Source organism: Ammospiza nelsoni, chromosome 8 (genome assembly GCF_027579445.1).
Source record: "Ammospiza nelsoni isolate bAmmNel1 chromosome 8, bAmmNel1.pri, whole genome shotgun sequence".
Classification (NCBI taxonomy): Eukaryota; Metazoa; Chordata; class Aves; order Passeriformes; family Passerellidae; genus Ammospiza; species Ammospiza nelsoni.
Window position 1 is genome coordinate 14,744,220 of NC_080640.1, and position 22,982 is coordinate 14,767,201.

General features: G+C 35.3%; 1 protein-coding gene across 1 annotated transcript in view; it reads left to right on the plus strand.

Annotated features, from left to right (window-relative positions):
• LOC132076152 (adhesion G protein-coupled receptor A3-like) overlaps window positions 1–22,982 on the plus strand; it is a 252,558-nt gene that overhangs the window by 96,854 nt on the left and 132,722 nt on the right. The window contains exons 4-6 of the mRNA XM_059477084.1: window positions 1,246–1,317; window positions 7,696–7,767; window positions 8,529–8,692. Of these exons, the coding sequence (XP_059333067.1) occupies window positions 1,246–1,317; window positions 7,696–7,767; window positions 8,529–8,692 (308 nt within the window). The remainder of the gene's footprint in view (window positions 1–1,245; window positions 1,318–7,695; window positions 7,768–8,528; window positions 8,693–22,982) is intronic.

Consider the following 22,982-nt stretch of genomic DNA (forward strand, 5'->3'; position numbering starts at 1 on the left):
AGTTCCTATGTAGCTTTTATGAGGAGAACTTAAAGAATAATGCTAACATGAAATTAATGCACTATATTGTATCCTCAGCTGTTCTCTACTTAATATCCTTGACAAGCATTTAAGAAATATTTTCATTCTAATGTGAGGTTTCATCATATACTTGCACAACAATATATTCTTTGTCTGATAGAAGACAACTTCATAGTGAACTCTAAAGAGATTGCCTTAATTTTCCAGCTAATTGAATGTGTTCCCATGAAAGCAGTAACTGGATTTGTCAAACTGCAACCTTTAGTCTTCCATTTGATTACTTTAGTATTCTCATGTATCAGTAGAAAAATATGGAATCTGCATAATGTAGTGAAGGAATCAGAAAACTACCTCTAAAAAATACATTCAAATCAATTTTAACATTTTTCCTGGTGGCATGATCACTTAAAATCCTTGCATAGTTGCAATTATTTTTTAAAAAATGTACTTGGTGAGAAGGAACATTTGGGTCAAGGTTGAAAACCAAATACATAACAATCAAACTCTAATCTACCAAGGGGCATTATTCAGGGCTTTATCTCAATATGATTGCTTATATCTGTTTTTGTCTCCTTCCTGCAAGCATCCTGTACTCTATGTTGTGTGTATGGCTTATACAGAAAACATTTCTTCACTTTCTGCAGGCAAAAGTTATGGAATGTAATGCCTTTTACTGTTTGTGCTCTCAGAAAGCCACAGTATTGCTCTTTTAAGAGCTTGCCAAGTGCTTATCAAAACTGACCTCACTAGCTCAAAAATTAATTGCCTTCTGGTGTCTGTGATTTCAGCAAGAAAGGCTCCTGTTAATGAGATGAAACATGAGTAAACAGTAAAAAAAAAAAAGTCAGTTTTGGCTGAATATTGCATGGAACAAAATACATAGTATTCTTCCTAAGTTAAAAACTGCAGGTGCTGATAACTCTGATCAGGAAAATTCTGTATATTTGTAATATTGTTTTGCTTTTATTTACTGTATATATATAAAATCCCATGTTAATACAAATAGATGTCACAGTATGATTTGTGGAATATTGTTCAATACTGTTAATATAAAAGTTATTTAATCTATTTAATTCAGTTACGTTAAATTATGGGAAAAGGGTTTATTTTTAATTTGTCTCTAACTTTTTAAGTATTAAAAATATAGATGCTTTGTGTGATTATGTAGGTGTGTATATAAATAAGACAGACTTAATGTTTTATGGGATTTTTCGTTTGTTTCAGGGATCTTTCAAATAACAGAATTGGTTGCCTAACACCAGAAATGTTTGTAGGACTTAATAATCTTCACAAACTGTGAGTATAACACCAGTTTTGTTTTAAACAGAAGAAATCTCAATGGTCACATTACTGACCTGAGTATAGTTGGCAAGAATTACTTTATAAGAAAGTTGTAGGTTTTGTACTAAAAGGCCCCTGTCCTGAGCCTTTGATTGTGATGAGTTGAGATTTTAAATATTTTTTTTCTCTACTTGAATTGTAAAATCTATCATAAATGCAAAGAATTAAATTTCATTTCCACATAAAAAACAAGGCTAAACATGAAATTTCTGTTTGCATGTCTAAGAAACAATTAAAGTAAGTTGGCTGTAAATTTCCTGGCTGGGAAAGAAAAAATTCATAGGAAGAATCCTAGTTTAAATGGACATTTGGCAGAGCCCAGTAGGGCCCTGTATCTTTGTTCAGATCTGTCTTCATTCCTGAATGAGAAATAAATTCCTATACTGCATCCTATAGTATAGTCATTCCTATAATATTTGACAAATCTCATACTTTCTTTTCGTCTTCTCCAGCCAGTTATGGCATTTCCTTTGACAAAAAGGGAAGTCTTTCTAGAAAGATCTGCCATGAGGTCAAGATAACACCAGGTAAAAGGCTGAAGTCTGGCACACTTACAAATCCCAATTATGAGAGTAACTATGCCAGGTCTTCTGTGATGGAAACAAATGAGAACAGATGATGGGAAGAGCCTTGATAGCACATAATGAACAGGTGCAGCCTGCCCCTCCTTTTACTCATCTCAGATGAGGTGCCAAATTAGGCAAGCCCAACTCAGCTATTGAGAATTTCTATCTCTGCTTTTGTTGTGCACAGTGAACAGGACTGTGGCTATAAAGCCAGATTACCTTGGAAGGTAAGTTTAATTCAAGATGGTGAAGTCACGTTATTAAATGGAATGTGTTTCTAGTTGTTAGGAACAGACTCAATAGAAGCTCTTCAAATCCATGTTCTCTCAGAAAGATCTGAAATTTCCCATCACAAGTCTGCAAGACCCCATCTTAAAAGTTAAGTAGAAGTTCAGTACAGAACATTGGTCTCTTGGTGGCAAAGAGCAGAAATTCATTCCCAGAGAGTGCACAGCAGTTGGTCTGTGGCAGTGTTTGGCTGTACTATCCCTTTTCTCTGAAGCCCAGGAAAGAATGTGTTATCTCCACACCCTTCACCGATGCCAGAGATGCTGGGAAAAGGCACAATGTGCAGGCTGACTGCCCATGGTTCCTGGGCTGATCAAACCACACCATTACAGTTTCTTTTTGTACAGATTTGCTATATACCTGCTCCTTCTGGTAGCCCGAGTATCTGTCCCAGCATTGGCAATTTTTTTTCTGAGCTGTAAGGACCAGAGAGACTCACCAGTTCCCTCTACAGAGTCATTAACTGTATTTTCTTGCATCTACTCTCTTTGTGGGTCAGACTTTGACCCACATTTCCTTTTGAAATGGCTGTTTCCAGATCTTGCTGTATCATTTTCCTTCTGAGGCACCAGTTTATAACAGAAATTTGAATGAGACATTTCTTAAGTGTAGCTCCCAAGTGGCAGTCTAGTAGCATTTTTCACTTTGAATTATGTTATTAAATTAATTACAAGTCTCTTCATGTTTAAGAGGGTTCATCTCTTCTTGTTCTCCTTATTTTGACCAAATGTTGGTTTTGTTATTGCCAGATTTCATACTCATATTCTCTTAATGCAGTGAGGCAGAGTCATTGTGGAAAGCTCTAAATGCAACCACTCAGAAGACCATTTTGGCAGAGCATCAGCAATGTCTTACTCCCCTCCTTTCCACCTTGTCCATTATCTTACTTTGCTTTACAGTAAATGCACTTAACACCAGGTCCTTCACGCTTTTGTGGATATGATGTCCATGCTTCAGTGAAAAAATTATGATTCTGGTAACTGGAGACCTCTTAGTCTGGCCTCTTTCTATTTTATAAGTGAGTTTTGAAAGCAAGAAAAATGGAAAAAAAAAGTTGGCAAATCAGATATTGTTAAAAAATCAATATGTGGCTATAGATGCTTCATAATTTAATCATATAAAGAGATCTTTAATCTTAAAAATCATAGTAATATATATGTAGGCTGTCTATAATATCTACTCTTTAATAATCTATTAGTTACAATAGAGTAGTTTGTTGAAGTATCTTTTGCACCATGTCTTAGCATACTTTTCAGATTTTAAATTCTTCCTTCCACTTTGCTAAGCTTTTCCTGTTATCTTCTCTCCAGTTCTTTGATCTTTTAAAAATTTGAAATATTTTTTTCAAAATTTAAGATTTGGCTGTTAATCCATTTAGTCTACCTTCCATTTTTCTTATTTGGGTTTTAAATTGCCTTTCTACCACTGACCTAATAAATAGGTCCATCCTGCATTGTAGTCTGTGTGGCCTAGTGCTTTATTAATTACTTTATTTGTTTTATTAGTAGTAGTATTTCAAAAATCAGTCCTTAGGAAATCAGAGGCTTAGTAATAGTTTAGTCTACCTTATCCTTTCATCTGAAGTGAATCATTTCACAATTGCTGTGTCAAAAGCTTCAGCTGCCTTGCAGGGATTGTCCTCCTTACCAAACCAAAGCCCAGAGTACCACCACTCTTGTTGGGTCACTGAGTATTTTGTGAAGAAATACAGCCACAGTCCCAATCAAGAGGAAATGTCCCCTGCCATTCAGAGTATCACATGTTCCTTGATCTCAGAAATCTCATATAATGTCCTAAAGCTGGTAGTAATTATTTTGGACTGAGATCTCAATTTGCCTGTGGTGTAAGAAGTGGTCATTGTTAGTGGACTGCAAGCTGATGCTGCCTGGTACTTTTCTAACATTGTAGCTTTGTTTGGCTTGAAAGTTTATGAAGAACCATACTTTTTAAACATGTTTTAAAGACAATAGGTCACCTTTCTGTTCCTACTGATACCTCTGAATTGTGTTTACTTGCCATTTGAGGAGTATGAGAAGGCTGTTCTCTGGAAAGGTTATGGAGAAGCATTTACTCACTGCAGCATCAGTGTTTGTAACAAGGAAAAGATGACAAGTTATTAAACATGGAACTGGTTTCATAGCCATTTACTGAAGGAGAAATATAATGATGTATAGATGTGTGTTGATTTATGTAGTTGTTGATTTGGTAATTAGAGCTCTCCTGTGTTATGTTAGCAGAGATGAAGTACAGAAGCATCTTTGCAGGCTGTTATCAGAACCAGTAGGGAGAGCCGTGAGTCCACTGGAGGGAGCAAAGGACATAAATCTTTTCATGTGCCTTCTGTGAAGTACAATTATGGGATTTTCTTGTACTGTTTACAAGCACAAATGCCAGGTGAAACAAAATAACACGGTGTGTTTCACTCAATCTTGTAAATCTAATTCAGTTTGGAAAAAAAATGGAGTTAGAGCTGTAAAATCAGCTCTAGGCCCAAACTAACACAGTGTGGTTTAGCCCAATGATGTGATGCATAAATCTAAACTGAGTACAGTAAAGACATGTTAAAATATGTCATAAAAAGGATGATGAGGATTGCTTGGGCTTTCAGGGATAATGCAGACACCCTTCAGTGGGCTTGGTGGTTTTTTGCAGTCTAGTTTAGAACAGGACAACCTACAGAATTCTTGATTAAAGAAAAAATGAATTAGTAGTATCATCTGGTATTGTTTTTAAACAGGCCAGCACACAGAAACCACAAGAAATGGTCAGCTTCTTGATGATGTAGAGAAGACTTTTATTCCATTGTAATCAGGAGGTGTATGTCAGGGAACAGAAATTGAATTCAAGTAATCCAAGTTACTAATGAAACCTTAAATCTCATACTGGCCCTGAAATTACTGCAGCCAGTGACTTCTGATTATGTTCCTTGAGATTGATCTAATTTTTACACCCTCTTGGATTTGATGATTTTTACTCCGTAAAATGATTTCAAAATGCTTTGACGTCATAGGACAAATGCAGCTGGCAGTGCCTCAGTATGAGAGTAGATTTATTACATTTTGTAAGATACTAGTTTACCTCTTTTGGCTAATATATTGCCCTTTGGCTGTTTTTATGCTGTAATGAGGTGCACATATTCTAACTAGGAGTGACATAATTGAATGCAACAAATCTTCCAAATCTCTTTTGGACCCAATGTTTCAGTGCTTTGTTCCAGAATTAAGTATGCAAATATATTTTGGCTAGGTAATGGAGCTGCTATCTACATTAATTCTATTTATATTTAATCTAAGTATTAAGAGCTGTGGAATACTGGGATGATGCCACTGTGCTGATACACCAGACTTCATTTATTTAGTCCCTCATAAATTGTCTTCTCAGGTTTCGAAATGTTGCAGCCTGGAATCTATTTCAACAAGTAGCTACTGCTGGTTCTTCCCTTTGGAGGTTCAAACCCAAACTTTATCACTGCTTCCAATTGTTTGATTAAACTATATCTGATTTACTCTTCATCCTGTCTCTGAATCATCAGCAGCAATTAGCTTTGTGATAATATTATACTGCAAAATCTTGTGTGACTTGATGTCATTGCACCAACTAATCACTTTGCATGGTGCCAGAAATCAAATAAAACCACTAACAGTTAATCAAGCAGACCCCATTTCGGCAAATAAGGAAATACAGAATGTAACCTGCCCTCTCTGTATTTCTCTTGTCATTTTTTACACCTCCTATCCCATTTTGCCTTTTTTTTTTTTTTGCACAGATCAATCTGTTACCATTGCATTTGACTTTTGCTTTTAAATGCTGCTCTTCAGAGGGAAGCATTCTTCATATTCATATATTTCTGCTTCTGTCTATATTCTGCCTCAAATGGTACTTTGACACATGTAACTCTTTTTGACTGTTTTGTGGCATTTGTCATTTATATTGAAACTTTTGGTAGAAGTGCTTTATTAATTTCTGTAAAAGCACAAGTATTGGTATATGAAAAACAAGTTTAGGACTTCTAAGTAACAATGAAATGTTTTATCTCTGGTAAAACTGAAATCACATCATTCTATTAATGGAGTGAGTTAATGGCATAGTAAGTGCTATAAGCTTTGGAGTGCATTAATTTGTTGCATTTGAAATATTTGCAAAAGAGATGTTACTGACATTTTAGAATAAATAACCTTTTAAATGAAGCTAGAGTGGGGTTTTAGGATATCTGAAATGGAGAAATTTTACAACAGTATATATTTGACAATATTTTAATATATAATGTAAATTATGTGCACTAAAAATAGGTATTTACAGAGTACTGCATCAGCTCAGAAATGCATGAGTTATTTGGGTGATTTGAGAAGATTTCTGAAATTTTTGTTAAAGAACAATCTATTTCCACTGGTGGATATCCAAATATTGTAGTTTTGTTTCTTGGACATAGAAATGTGTTGCATTTTGATTTACACAGCCCTGTGAACATGATCCTAGTCTGCTACTTATTAGTAGTAATATGGAAACTTCAAACCAGGTCATTGCCAGAAGAATATGAAAAGTTGAATTGCTGGATTTCTGCTGATGGCACTGTTAGGAGCTCAGTTATTCCAGCACTTGGTAAAAAAGAATTCTGAAATTTTTCTGGTAACTGAATTTTTGTAACCAACTTTGAATTCAAACATATGGTGTTCAGGCACTGGACAGAACATATCTCAGTATTTCATAAGTAGGTAATTCATATGCTCTGAAATCTTGATCTTGGATATGCGCTAATTTTTAAGTTTATGGGTAGAGAAAAAGACATTATTGCTTGACAATTAAGCATTTAATTTTTGTATTACTAAGGCACTGGCAGAGCAATACTGTTTAACTATGTAAAAGTGAATTGCCTCTGTTTGCAAGTATTCAGCCTGAGCCATTCAGCCATCAAGACAAGAAAGAGTAGAGCAGTAATTAAAATGGAAATGACCTAATTTAAGGATGGGAAAAATCGGTGTGTTTAAAGTCCTTTGTAATAAAACTGTTTGTGTAGTCACTTTGAAAACTCATTACTGTTTTAAGGAAATGCTTGAATTCTTTGGAACATTACTAATTTAAGACACTGTTTTTGTTTATTTAGCTTGTAGACATTCTGACTATACAATAAAAATACAATACAAGTCTCATTGGCTAATTATTTTATTAATATTTTCACTCAAATTCTAGAATATTCTCTTCTCAAATTCTCTTCTTTTAAATATGTAGAAGTGTTTCTCTTTATGTGACCAAGTGAATTGTATGTATTTCTGCTGCAAAAATAAAACAAGAATCTGTGAATTGATTTAAATATTACTGTCACCTACCAAAACCAAACAGCAATGCACCAAATTTAAATGTTTTTACTATTGTCAAGAAAGCAACTTTTTAATTAGCATTGGGAAAATGATATTCTATAACAATTTTCTTTTCTTCTTGCATTTGTTGTAACCAACAGTAAATTGCTTTCTTTTTTCCCCAGGAATTTGTCAGGGAATATTTTTTCAAGTCTCATGAATGGACTTTTTTCTGAGCTGCTAGCTCTGAAAGCCCTGTGAGTATCCTTCCTTTTGTGTGTAATCTGAAGTACTTCAGAAACACATTAGAATAAACATAGCAGAGTTGAATATGAATTCAAGCAGGATTGGTTTTAGAGACGCATTCTAAAAATAAAAGCTGCAGTGTTTTGTTACCCATGTCTGGCTCACTGTTGATGAGCTGCCATCTTTACCTGTTGCAGGAAAATGGATAGCACTGATAATTCAACTCCATTCCTGACTAGCCCAGTCTGGTCCTCCTGACTAGAATCCCTTTTTTTCTTTTCTTTTTACTTTAAAATCTTATAATTTTCCATGGTTTCATGCATTAAATTTTATTAGGCCTCTAATTGCACAAAACCAGTAATGTTAAATATTTTTCCTGGAATTATGCTAACATTTCCCAGTTATTGATATTAATTGTGCTTGCCTAAGATTTCAAAGTGTATACTGAATCTTTCTACTTAGAGGGGTTTTTAGTAAATTTAGGTATGTTATAGTATGATTTCTGCAGTAACACAGACCCAAAATTATTTCAGTAGTCAATGATGTTGTCCTGGAACCAAACCCAGAATTTTTCTATAATATTATGAAAGTAATAAACAGTGGGACAACGTGTATTGGTTATAGTATTTTAGAGTATCTTTGAATTCATGCTTCCATAGTTATGCATTAATCTAGAATTCTCTTTCAAATTAGATAATCTGAGTCTAGCAGAAGAAAATATATTCATGGAAACAGCATGTTTACCAATTGTGGTCATTCTTTGCCTTTGTAGACATTTCAACACTGATTCACTGATTTGTGACTGTAACCTGAAATGGGTCTTGCAATGGGCCAGAAATGCTTCAGTGCGAATAGCAGAGGAAACAGTTTGTGCTTACCCCAGTGCTTTACATGGACTGTCCCTTTATAACCTGAAGGAAAACCAGCTGATCTGTGGTGAGTTGTACTCTCATTTAGCATTGCAAATTGAAGTGGAACCCAGAGAAAATATCGAAAACCCAGAAATTAGGCAAAAAGCCAAAATAAAAATTAATAAATCTGACAGGTGTTTGACACAGAAGTTACACGTGAGAATGAATGAGACAAGAAAAAAATAGAAATTTCTTATTTCATATCTCAAGAGCATCACTGTTCTGCAATGTATTCAGTAATATGCAATTATGACATAGAACATGTAACTATGATGCTAGTTCTACATTATATTCTTCATGAAACTGAGGATTCCTACCTGAGTTTATATAATGTTTATTTCAAGTTATTTATCTGAAAGACTGATATTGATGTCAAATTTCATTCTTGATTTTTTATTTTTATCAACCTGTAACTATACATTTTATCACTGCTTCCTGGGGGTGAACAGAATTCTTGCAGTGAGCTTCAGTTGGGTGAATTCTGTATGGAGATGTAGAAGTGAAATGTTTTTTGGATATTTTCCACCATAACAAACATGATAGATGTGGTATGAAGGAGAAAGCAAAAAGGTAAAAAGAAAACTCATTTCACATTGGGCTTTGTCTATCAATGAGCAGATTAAACCAGAGATTTTAAAAAGTATCACACTGCCTAGAAAAGATCACTGCCTGAGATGGTGCCAGTGGGTTCCAGAATCAAAAGTCTAATTTCACACATGGTTGATGAATTTCAGAATCTTTGAATCTCTCACATGCTTGAATGACCGAAAATTGCTGAGACTGTGACTTTGCTAATGTCTTTTGCAAACAAAAAGAGAGTCAGACGTTTCTCTTATAACCACAAGAAGAGTGATGTGTGTTGTAACAAACATATTAATAGCAGGAGGAAGATCAGAAGTTGTCTGGAATGATTTAGAGAATTGGTTTTAATAACAAATACAGATGTTTATAGGTTGGAAATGTGAAAGGATGTGAATACTACCTGCAGATGATCCATCAGGTGAATTGTTAAGGAAACACAGATAGGTGTCTGGAGGCAAATATGGAATGTGAGACCTTGTGAGTGCAAGGCAGAGACAATTCCAGTAGCCTGTGTTACCAAACATTTGAAATTCTGCAATGCTCTTCAAATATTAAGCTCCCATTTTATAGAGAGCCAGCATGGGCATCTTCATAGAGATCCATTTCCTAGCAGGAAAAGTAGTTATTCTAAAAGTGCTGGAATGATCAGGAGTGATTAAGGACTGTTAATTGGTATTTCCAGGTAACAAGTGAATATAAATCTCTGAATTCTACAGAGGAAATGAAAGCAATTTCTCATAATTTCTTAATTTAATTCCTAATAGAACTCCCTATCAGAGCTTTGATACAGAATTTATAATGCCCATCTAGTTCTCACTTCTATTTACAATCAAGGGCTGTAATGACTGCCAGTAGCTTGACTTTGCTTCCAATATCTGCAGAGAGTTTTACAGTGGTTGTAATTGCTGAGCCTTCCACCAGCTCTGTAATATCTGCCAGGTATTTCATGGAGCTCAGAGTATCTCCTGGGTAACTCACAGTGCCCAGAACATTTAGCAATTTCATTTTCAGTAAGTTAATTTGAGCTTAGGCATAATAGAAGCCTGTCTGGCACCAAAATAATAATAGTTATTGAGGATGATTTATAAATAATATGTGTTAAAATATGCACAGAGTTGATCAAATTAAACATATCTTAAAGAAAATATTGAGTGACTTAAAAATTAAAAACTCCTTTATGTGAACATCATCCATCTTGTCAGACATTTATAGACACTGATCTTCCTTCTACATGCTAAAAGGTGCTATGAGTTTTCACAGTGATAAGATGAGCAAAAAAAGAAGAATGAAAGGGAAAAAATTAAAATAGGAGAGAAATGGCCAAAGAGTTTTGCAGGGGAGGTAGGGAATTAACCAAAAAGTCAAAGTATGTGGACTCTGAATAGCTACAGGGATGGCAGTTTGCCATCAGCTTTTTAGATTATTTTATATGTTAAGGTGAGAAAAAAATAATCTTTTGGATTTCTTCCTGGCAAATCTTTCTCACACATCTACTTACTCATGATAGCCAGAATAGTAAGTTGCCTGTTGGAAACAGCTAAAAACCTGCTTTGGGCGTTTTAGGAGCTATGTAACTGCACAGTTTTAGAATTCCCAGGATTCTGCTTGCATATTTCACTAACAGCTTTTAAGAGCTACTTAAATCTTCTTTAACAAAATTCTCCAGCTGTCAGAAATGTTTGGTTATAAAACAATTCTTCACAATGTTGGAAATAAGGCTGAAAAGCTAATTGGATGACAAAATATGGTTTTGCCCTTGTCTTCTGTGTTAATGATGAGGGACTGTGGTGAATTCATAATGGTATGGACAGAGAATATTTCTGAAAAATGGTTGTGAAATTGGCTTCATACAGTGCCTTGTTACTCTTTCTCCATGACTCCAAATAGGAGTTACTCAATTTCCAGGAGGAAAATTGTATTTTCCTGAATGCAAATACTATAAATTTCTAATTTTCCTGAATACGAGTGCTGAGATTTGATAGGAGTCTGAGATTTTCTCTGGCTCACATCACCAGCAGAAATGGATTCTCTAAGCCAAATTCTTCACTCAGGAAAGACCTGTATGTGTGTTTGTCTTAAGGGGATTATGAAAGGTTGCTCTTAAAGCTAGGTTTTGATTATTAATACTGGTGAGTGAGATATGAGAATGTAGTTTCTCAGTCTCAAAACTGTATTGATGTTACTGAACAGCATGAATAGGTAAAAATTCAGTTGTTCTGCAAATTACAATTGACATATAACTGTGATGGAGTACTTTTCTGTTAAAAAGCGTTGACTCATCAAAACAATGTTTGCAGAAGTGCTGATTTTCTTTTTTCCTCCAATTAGATTTTATTTAAAAGTTAGAAAGTAGTTGACATAATATCAATAACATTTAAATAAGTTTTTTGACTAAAATGCTGAAAATGTTTACTAAATGTTACAAAAAATATTGCAACAGTCAAATTACAGAAATAATTTTATGGTGCCTTAAGACATTTATTTATTTATTTATTTATTTTCCATTTATTTATTTATTTATACCACAAAGAAATTTCTCTAATTCTCCTGGGCCAGAGTGCTGTTTCTCATACAGATCTCCTACAAATTAAAATCTTGGATTTTGAATATATATATGCTCTACTGATGTCTATAAATAAGTAATTAAGAACATATTATTCCCTTCTGTTAATTAAAAAAGAAACTACTTGAAAAAAAAAATATAAAAGGATATTGAGAAATCTGTTTTTTTTTTACTTAGAGTTTATTGCATTAATACATAATAAATTGCATTTTTATTCTTTATCATTATGGATTTTTTCATGCAGTTAGTAAAAGAGTTTTGTCCTTATTTTGGTGTCAGTAGCTTTTCTGGTTTCTGTGGTCTACTGTTCTAATCTTGGTCCTGATATGGTTGCATGGACCTATAAAGCAGACAGGTTCAAAGAACTAGAGGCAGTATCTTGGTTCTCAGGAAATCTAAATGCACAGAAGAGTCTACATTGCTTTAATGTGGTTGTGCTCTACTCAGCCAGATGGTTTGCTGTGCATACATTCACATCAGTGCATCACAGCATTTTCAGGCAAGCTCATTCTGCTGCATGGCACCTTTCCTGTAGCTGTCCTTACCTGTCCTGTAGCTGCTTTCTGAGCTGTGCTATGAGGCAGTCTGCCAGAAAGCCCCATAAAGCAACCTTGCCCCATAAAGCAATCTTAAGCAGTCCTGGGTGGCTCTCTGGCCACTTTAGCAGAGCTTGCTCTGGCTTTTCATCTGACCCCATATGAGATGATGGCTAAAGATAATCCCCAAAAACTGTTTGCCCTTTTTCTCTGTGTTGATATAAAGCTATGCACAGTTCTTTTCCTTGGAAGAAACAAATCTATTTCTTCTCTCTTTATTATGCTTTTGCATTGAATGTTTCTGTTTCCCACTTCCTTATTATCTGTGTTGAATTGAGTGGGAGAAAATCTCTTTCCATGTTGAGCTGATTCAACACAGGACTGTAGGACAAGAGTTACAAGAAATTCTAAGATACAGAGTTATTTATTCACCTATAGTCTGCACATCTCTGAAAAACCCATGCTGTTGCAATAATTACAACTAGGAAATGGAGACAATTAACAAAGCTACTATTAATACATCTTCTCCTTATACCATCCTCGGCAAAGAAACTTCAAAGGTAAAGGAAATATGTATAAGCACAAATGTTAGATACATTCATTGAGGAGACAGTTTCGGGGAAAATATGGTAGAAGTAGAACTTGGAAAGCACAGGGTAACAGCAAATTACTAGACAAATATCTCAGCTGAGTAATTTTCCTTTCTTGTATTGACATAGGTGAGATAGCATGTGGTTTTAGGTACCATCCCATCTACCATAAATGCTTCCTGAGTCACAGGACCCTGTTTTTCAGAGGTGGAGTACCCAGAGTTTCAGTACCCAGAGGCTTGATTTGAATTGTTGCTCTGTGTGCTTCACATTCATGAAAATCAGCTGTAGGGTGTTTCACAGAGGGGTTATTCCAGTAAATTATTTTGAAAGAATGTATTATGCCAGAATATGTGTTCTGTCCACAGGTGGTGCACCTGTTGGCTGTGATCCATAGAACTCTAAGTATTTACATCAAACTTACACTGGGAAGTTCTTTGGGTTGGTTCATAATTCACTAAAAGCTTTCATAATCTATTTGGACTTTCACCAGGGGTGGCAAGGAGCAAGTACCCAAAAGAGAGCTGGAGTTTTGTCTGTGTAGGATCTGTATGGTGAGGCTGCTGCCATGCCTTAGGGGGCTGTCTCTGAGAAAAATGTTAGCAGAATAAAAATCCATCCTATTGAATATAGAGGTGAGAAAAGAAGATAATAGTTGTGGCTTGTGAGTGTCCAACAGTGTTTGAATTATTACTCAGTCTCTGAATTCTGTAAACTACCTCAGTTTCAACTGTTAACTCATTAATTAAATTAGCAAGTTCTGACTCATAAAATATTATTGAAATGTGGGTTTTGGGGAATGATAGACTCCCTACTTAGGATGGACACTTCAAAGGGAGGAATAAAAGTCAAAGAAGTAAATCCTTTTCTGACTTCTGTATTCTGCAATAAAATTCTTTAAATGTTTCATAGAAAATGTGAATAATTTATTGGAAGGGAGGAGATAAAGTTGTTAGGGAATTGTTTGTACTTAACCAGCACCTTGTCCTTTGTAGTTTGCTTCACTTCAGTGAGAATCAGAGTATCTGTTCCCCCAAAGGAGCAGAGTCAGGCTAAAATGTAGGTGCTTTTTGCTCTGATGCTCCATACCTGTTCACGTTAAAACTTGTGCAAGGAAAAAAAAAGAAAAAACCACAATTTATGCTTTATACATTCATTCTACTTGTGTTGTTAGAGATTTCTTTTCCATTTTAAGATTAAATTTCTTGCAAATGAAGCACTTTCTTCATCAGCTATCTACTGTCACATTTTCTAATCTGCATTTCTTATGCTTAAATATCAGGAGAACATTAGGATATATTTCTCCCAGGCTATGTGCCACTCCCTAGTCTGTTTTTATAAGTTTATTGATTTTTTTTTTTGCAAACTTACCTAGAATACAAAAAAAATATTGAAATATTCAAGATATTTTAAATCAATTATAGTAATACCATTGGGAAAAATAGAACATTTTCTTTTCTACACTGCTGCTATATTTTTATTTTTTTGAAGCAGCTTTCTTTTTCCTTGACATAGATTCTTAAGAGAGTGTGGCTTTAAATGATTTCTCAGCAATGGTGGAGCAGCTTTACATGCTGTATTTGTTGAGATGTCTTTGTAATTTTACCTGATGTAATTGCACATTGTTTCCCCATCATTCCTAGCAGAGAAGCTTGGTATCCACTGTCTGATAGTAAGAACTTTGAAAGAAATACCTACTTTTAAAATGCTGAAGAGGGAAAAAAAACTATGTACTGGGGAATTTTTTCTTTGAGAGAGCTTTTTCAACATTTAAATTTAAGCTGAAGTCAACGGAATACAATCAGCCTTGATTTGTGTCAGTTTTTAAGAACACTGCCAACTATCTTGTGTTAGGTATATGGTAAAGAAGTGAGATTTGAAATTCCTTTTTTCATGTGGTGCAAAAATTAAATATCTACATTTCCATTCAAGTCTTAAAATTATAAATATTTATATTTGCCCACAGATTATTGTTAAAAGCTTCCTTTTCTGCATAAAATATATTGCAAGAAAAAACACAATCTTAAAATTACCAAGGAGTATTTTTTCTTCCTTTATTTTTTTCAGCGTACACAAAACATATTTTTGGTAACATTTGTTACTTAAATTTAGGGACAGGTTTGAGATTATTGTTTCAATAATTTCTTTATTAATTTACAAGTCATTCTTACTGCATTAACACAGTATAAATATTGAACTGCGGGGGGGTTTCAGGATGTACTAACTGACTAAACTCAAAACCTCAAGCAGCAAGAATGATGGATTAATTATCCAGATTTAGATTTCAGTCCTGCAGTTTCTTGGCAGTCCACAGGTAGCTTGCTGCATTCATGCAGAGCATCATTGTCTTCCAGAATATGCGGGATCAAGACTTCAGCTCTAATTCTGCAGGGAGTGCCTAATCACATGAGTAGGTTTAATTATGTTAAAATAGGAATATTCACACTAATAACCTTTCATAGGATTAGGTTTTGCAAGATATGGATAGTGATACAATTAGCAGTATTTAAATCCTCTTCCAATTGCTTTCGTTTTACAATGTTAGCAACTCAAGATTTTCTTTAATAAGAAAGTACTCATGATAACAGAATGCATATAAATCAGATAAAATAACTGAATATTTTGGTCTTTCAAAGATACATGGGCTAAGTTCATTTCATGTCAGAGCTAAGAGGCCATTTGTATATCAAAGCTGGTTTCCATACTATCATTTAGTAGTATGAAATGAACAATGTTTTGAACTTTTGTCTTCAAATTCTAGATTTCTCATCTAATATGATCAGTCTCAAAATGAGAGGAAAAGGACTATTTTGCCCTAAATTTAATCTTAAACATTATTATCTGATTTCTTCAGTGGTGGTGTAGGACACTGCTGGAAGATTGGGGGCATAAAATTAGTAACAGTTAAATCTTATAAATGTGAAATAGCAGAAATATTAAAATGTTCATTTGAGGATGAAATTTGACTACAAAATATTTTCTTGCATTTGTGTTTACACATGAATATTCAGTTCAACCGAAATTTTCATCCCTGAAATCTTGCTGATCTAGATATAGGAAAGGTACCCAGTTGTTTGGGTTTTTTTCCATGGCTTACTCTTCTATACTGCATTAGAGGTTTTTAATGTACACTTATGTCTTATTTTCTACATTGTCTTTGACTGAAGGAAAATTTAAATGACTGAAGGAAAATTTAACCAAGGTGGAGTGAGAATGGCAGTGAAATGAGGCATTTTAATCTACAAACTCCTGCCCTTGAACACTTAGGTGGCCATATTCAAAAGCCAGTTGCTTATGAGAAAAACAATGTTAAAACAAACAGCCTTGGCTACAGTCCATTGAGTCTCTCTGAAGATATATTCTTTATTTATTATGGTAACATGAACATTAAAACACTAGGGTTAAATTTTATACTGGTGATTTCTAGGTAAAATTATATAAGCTTTTAAATAAACCTATGTTAATATTGTCCAATATCTGTGCTTATTAGGGTTTGCTGTAATTAATCTTAATTGTTATCATAGGAAAATTCCCTATAAAGCTTTCATCCTAACAATCTCTCTTTCATTTAAGTGGACTATACCATAGTGGCATTTCACATTTTTATAGCACATTTCAACATACTGCACTTTCTTTAATGTTTGTATAAAAATGGCTGTAGAGAGCTTCTGACACTGTCAGCTGGGCTGAAAGGAGCTTGGAATGAAAAAATGGAATACTTCAACAGAAGTGTTGTTTGTTCAGCATTTCTTTGAAGAATTTTTTTCTATTCTTTTTTTACGTTCTGGCATAGATGAGAATTCATGCAACCTTCTGGACTCTGGGCAATTGGGGACAATCACTGACACTCTTGGGGCCTTCCTGCTACCATCTTTCTGTGATCTGAGTGTACAGTTATGATTTGAAAATAAAAAAGGTTTAAAGTTTGGAAAGATGAGTGCTATCACTGCACTTCCCAGTTAGATAAAGCTAATTAGTGTATTTGATTATACCTCTTGGACCTATTGGAGTGGGTCCAGAGGAGAGCCACAAGGGTGACTGGGGACATGGAACATCTTTCCTGTGACGAAAGGCTGAGGGAGTCGTGGCTGCTCAGCTGCAGAGGTGAAGGCTCCACGACCTCAGTGCATCCTTTCAGTACCTAGAGAGGGTTTATAAGAAAAATGGGGACAGACTTTTTAGTAGAGGCTGTAGCAACAGAATTAGGAATAATGGTTTTAAACTAAAAGACGATCTATTTACATTAAATACGAGGAAGAATTTTTTTACAATAAGGGTGGTGAGACACTGGCAATGGGCTAGCCAGGGATGAGGTGGATGCACTGCTCCTGGGAGCATTCAAGGTCAGGTTGGGTGGGACTCTGAGCAAATGTCCCTGCTCATTCTGGGGGCAGTTTAAAGGCGACATTTAAAGGTCCATTCCAGCCCAAACCATTCTATGATTCTGTGGTTTTGTAGAGCTGGGTGCTTTACCTTTCTGGTGCTCGGCCATTTTTATTAACTGCAAGCTGTAATGAGTATGCACAGCCATGAGCCAGCCAGTTCAGTTGCCATAAGGGTAATTGGAGTAATCAAAATCAGCTTTTTAACAGTGGGTTTCTGGCTGGTGCCAGGAGGAAATTTGTGTTGATGAATCTTCCAGTACCATAGCTGTCAATATGTCAATTTCAGCATATGGCAAATAATCAAATGCTCCCCCAGCTTCTGAAATAGAGTTTTGGGACAATTTGAAAATAAAAAATTGGAAATTTGTAGCAGTTTTATTTGATAGGAAAGAAATTAGTGATGCGAAAACTATTTGCCTATTCTTTTAGATTTCTGTGCCAGTGCAAGACAATGCAATTTTTTAATTGTTTAACTGGAACAAAACCTTGAACTTCATATTGTGGAAATCTTTCAAGTAACTTTAACATTTTACAAATTAAAATGTTAGGGTATTTACCATTTATATTAAATAAATGAAATCTGTTATTAAATAAGTGAAACCTGTTTCCTCTGTTTTTCACTGCCACTTGATTTCCTTTTAAGCACATCACTGCTATCATCAGTAAATAAGACAGGGTTTTTTCTTGTGCTCCTTCTCAAGATACATCAGTCCCTAGAACTGGTGCAAAAAGCATAATTAATTTTACTGGGACTTAGGAATCTGGAGGAAACTCCAGTAGATAAAGACAGGTTAAATAACTTTGTCATGGCTAGAAATGTCATCCATCTGCTGAGTGATGAATGAAACCTGAATTACTTGGATTTGCCAAAAGTGACTAGATTTGAATTGTACATTCCCCAGCTCAGCCTTTCTTATTTTCTATCTAGCTGTAAATTATTTTAAGTAAATAAATCAGATTAGTTATATAATCCAAGTGACTTTTGAAGACTCATTCAAAGCTATGATTTTAGCTCATCTTGGCATATTTGCACTGAATTTTAGCTTCTGTTTTGTGTTGTGGAATACCTCTATGAGGTCAGCTGACGCAGGTAACTGCAGCACCAGAAGCCATGGACTGTGACAGCCTGGGTTCATTGTCTTTCTGAGTTATGATAAATCCCATTTACTACTTCTGCTGATCTCCTTTGATGGCTTTACAGAAGTTTGCAGGAGTAAAATTGCAATAAAAATCTTGTAGATTTAGGTAAAACAGCATGCATGTCAGAAATCTTGCTCTGTGGTTAGTGGCTACCATTTCTGTGCAGCACTTAGCATTACAAAAGAAACATAACACCCTAATTTAATTATAAGATGCTGGGAAGAAAAAAAAAAAACAAACAACAAACCAACCAAAGCAAAAGCACTGCTTGATATTCCTGTTTGAAAAGCATGCATGAGAGGGAAAGGGATTGATAAAATGGTGTGGTATATCTCTTGCCATGCCAGCGTTATGAAGCTGGTGGAAATAAGAAGCTATTACATGAACAAAAGCTCTGCTTTTCCTGCAGTGAGTGGTAAATGAATGTGCTACAAAGCTTTCTTGTCCCAAGCCCTGGAGACTTACCTTATTCTGCTGTTTAATACATGTTGGCATCTGTATTTTCTTGATATTATGTTGAAATTGGAGCCAGACACAGCTTTTATTAAAACTGAAGCTTGGCCTCAGTTCTGTATTCATTTTTTACTTCCTTGGCACATGGTGTGGTCTGTGACCTTCTACACCAAACGTTTCCTTACTGCCAGCAAATTTTGCAACACAGAAATTGGCGTTGGTGTGCTGGCACCTCCCTTTTTGGCAGAGCTGGCTCTTGGAGCACTTCAGATCACGCTCTTTTCTCCAGTTCCATTTGGTAAATATCAGATATCATTTGCACTGTCAGCAATTCAAATTTTTTACTAATGTATTTCAATTTGTTTTTCCTCATTTTCATCTGTCCTTTTTCTTGGATTGGTTCCTTTGCTTTGTCCTCACTTCCAGCTTTCCCCCACTGTGCTTTCCATGCACATTTCTTTCCCACTGAGACTGTATACAAATATTAGAGCTCTAACTCACACTTTTGTCAGCAGGATGTGCCGCACTCTGTAGGCACACTCAGTTCAAATAAAAAGCCCATTGGCAATACAATAAATCAAGTGATTAACAAGAAGCAAAATGCCAACCTCTGGCTTTTTTTCTGTCCCAGAAGCTTGTGGTACACTGTAGAAAACTGAATTTTCTACCAATCAACTGAAGTCAAAGGTATATCCTTAGACATGAGCACTGTAGTGCTGAAATGATGTGTGGGCAGCCTGGAGAAACCTGTGGATTTTCCTATTTCTGGTTGTGTGAAAATTGTTGATAGCAAACAAAGCCAGTTAATGAGGAACAGAAAAGAATAGCAGAAAACTGTTTCTGGTAGACTGAAGAGCAGAAGGTTCTGGTGTAGTACAGGTTTATGCACTTAGTTGCTGTTGAGCTGAGCTGCCCAGATTAAAGGTTATGCAGCAGGAAATGCAACAAAGCTGGCTGGAGGTAGGACAGTTTCTCCACCATCTTGTGCTGGTCATGTTAGTTAATGACTAGCCAACTTTCTGTAGTGTTTAGACAGACCTGTTGCATGGGCCAGGTTTTGTACTTACAGGTTTGCTTTTAGTCATTCCCCCAGAAGACAGTAGTGTCACTCATTGGAAGTGAATATTACCTAAAGATAGTAATATGGTACTTTAAAATGTAACTAAAATATGGGTAAAGATGCATTTTGTCATCTTTTTTACAAGCGTTTTTGTTCCATGTATGTGAAGAAACAGCAGTATTTCCTTCGTACTCTTCTCCTTTCCAACTTGTTAAACAAAATAGAAGGCCAGAATTAGATAGAAAATTGGAATACTTTTAAAATCTCAAGAACTGAATTGTAGGGAAAACCAGGAAATACAATATATGTGTATATGTGTGTGAAGCAAATTCTTCTATAAATATACTAAGGGCATATGCATTGGTGCATTCCCATAGAGCTTCAGTGCACCTTGCTATTTTTCTATTTTTGCTAATTTTTAAAAAATAATTTCTATTTTCTTTTTCAACATTTTGGGACACTGCATGCATTAAAGTATGCAGGGGTGTACTCTATTTGAAAAAGACACAAGTGATCCTATAAATTCAGTGGTTTTTGTGTAACCTTATTCCTTCTCTGTATGTCCTCAGTATTCTAGTCTAGATCTAATCTGAAACACAAGACTAGATGGCACAGAGAGTCTGGCCTTCAGTCAACAAAACCCTTTTCTGCTGAGAAGTGAAAGATAATGAAAAAGATGTAATTACTGTAATGATGGGTTAGACCTTTAGATTCATGCTGCAATCAGTGATTCCTGTGGTGCTCTGCTGCAATCATGGTTTAGTGCTGACTGGAGAGACAAGACAGGTAAAGACTGTAAAACACTCCATCAGCTCTTGATCTGGATGCCTGAGGGGAGTCACATTTGCAGACAGGGGTGCTGGCTCCGAGATCGAGGGCAGCACAGTGAATTGTCTTGGAAGGAGCATCCTGGAATATTTTTCAAGTGTGTAAAGACTAAATGAGATCCCTGTAAATTGCTCCCTCCCTTCTCAACACACAATAGTAAACATTTTGATTTTATGAGGCTGTTGTGTCTGCCATACACGCACACACACGCATAAATATGAGCATCAGAGATTATATATATTTAGTAATCCTGATTTAGTCTTTTTTACCCACATAATCAAAGAAAAAAATCAATTGTCTAGGGCTATGCTTGCCAGAGCTGTTATATTTAAAGTGCTGTCAAATCAATACCAAAATAATTCCAAATACTTTCAGAATTTCTTACTTCTTCATTTATTCTCAAAGTCAAACATGAAAATGTGCATACAGCATTAATAGATACTTTTATTTTTATTCTGAATTTGAAAGATTGTTGGATTATGTATTTAAAGTAAGTATTTCCAGCTGATGCTGATGTAACTACAATAATTTTATAGCCATTTGGGATAAAGGGTATTGGTCATAATTCTGAAACTCTTATTGGTGTGATTAATCCTCATAACTGTGAGCTGTGTCACAAAAGTCAACTGGAACATCTGCATGAATAATGGTTGCAGAACCAGCCTCAGACATTTAAATCATTACTACCCCTGGAAAACAACTGAAGATTAGCTCTGGTATTAATGTTTTTGTGTTGATGTCACAGAGATTAAAAGCAGATGTTTTCCAGGAGTACTTATGTTTACCTTCCATGGTCTGCAAATGTCATAATCCATAGAAATTTTATTCTTTTTAATTTGAAAATGAGTTTTCAGTGTTATTTGTCAATTTGGCCAACCCAAATAGGTACATTCTCAAAGTTGGTCAGGAGGATATCCTAGCATAATAGTATGTTTAATTCCAAGGATATATTTAATTCATTTTGCATCTTTATTGGCACTTAAAAGGATTTGCAAAGAAAAATAAAATGAGTACACTGTTGATAGGACTGATAATTTTTTGACATGCTGAAGTAAAGTTTTCATTCACTTCTGATCACTAATTGACAAACCCTGTAGAGAGCACCTCATTCCCACTGAATTTCTGGGTTTGGTGATCCCCAAGGCTGAACAGCAGAAGGGTTTATGGGGGAGCCTTGGACACCCACACTCAAGACAGAGATAAAAATTCAGAGTGATAGTGCTACACTTCATCCATATGCTCAGCAGGTTATTTAACTTGACTTAAAGATATTGATATTCTAGTTCACACTCTTCCTTCTTCATAGCCTCACAGCACAATGTGTCACTCACTGCAAGACCAAAACCATTCAGCCAGATACAACATCCTCAGTTAAAAGCTACTGTATCAATGAGAAATACTTTGTTTCTGTGAGTAGTATCTTTTGCTGTTGTACTGTCACAGTGCGCTTAATTTTACTGCATTTTGGTAGTCATTTAATAAATTTATGGATAAATTTGTATTCCATATATTTCCTTATATTCCATAATTGACTTCATATTGCAACACAAAAATCACAACTTTTTGGAGACAGAGAGATTCTTTCTATCTGCTAGTTAAAGACATTTAATATAAATGACTGGGACCAAGGCTGCAGCTATTAGGAATGAGGCATTAATCTAGTTTACCTTCTCTTCTCTTAATTAGAAGCCAAAAGTCATATAAAAATACTGTGTGTATTTAAAGGAATTTTTAGTATCACATCATTGTCTCCATGTAACAGGTGCAATCAAAAGGTAAATTTCAGGATGTGTACACAGGTAAGGAGTGCTTTCTGAAGGCTGCACTTTATAGTCAAAGCAGACTTAAAGCATTTCAGTAGAGAGCAGCTAGTCCCTTAATCCTCTGTGTGCTTCTCCCAAACAGAAGTAGCACGTATTCACTTGTACCAGTTTTGCATGCTGTGCTGGCCAGCATTCTTCTTTGCATAAAAATAGAACTGCTCCCTCTCACTGTTTACTCAAAACAGGTGATGAATGTAATGTTTAACAAAATAGTAACAAAGGCCCAAAGCGGGGTTTGTAACTACAACTTTTCACAATTTAAGAGTTCCAAAGACAGCACCTGAATGACATAAAGAAGTGTGTTAGGGTGGAATGCTGAGTAAGAGGAAGAACACTATTGGCTGTCCACAAATTT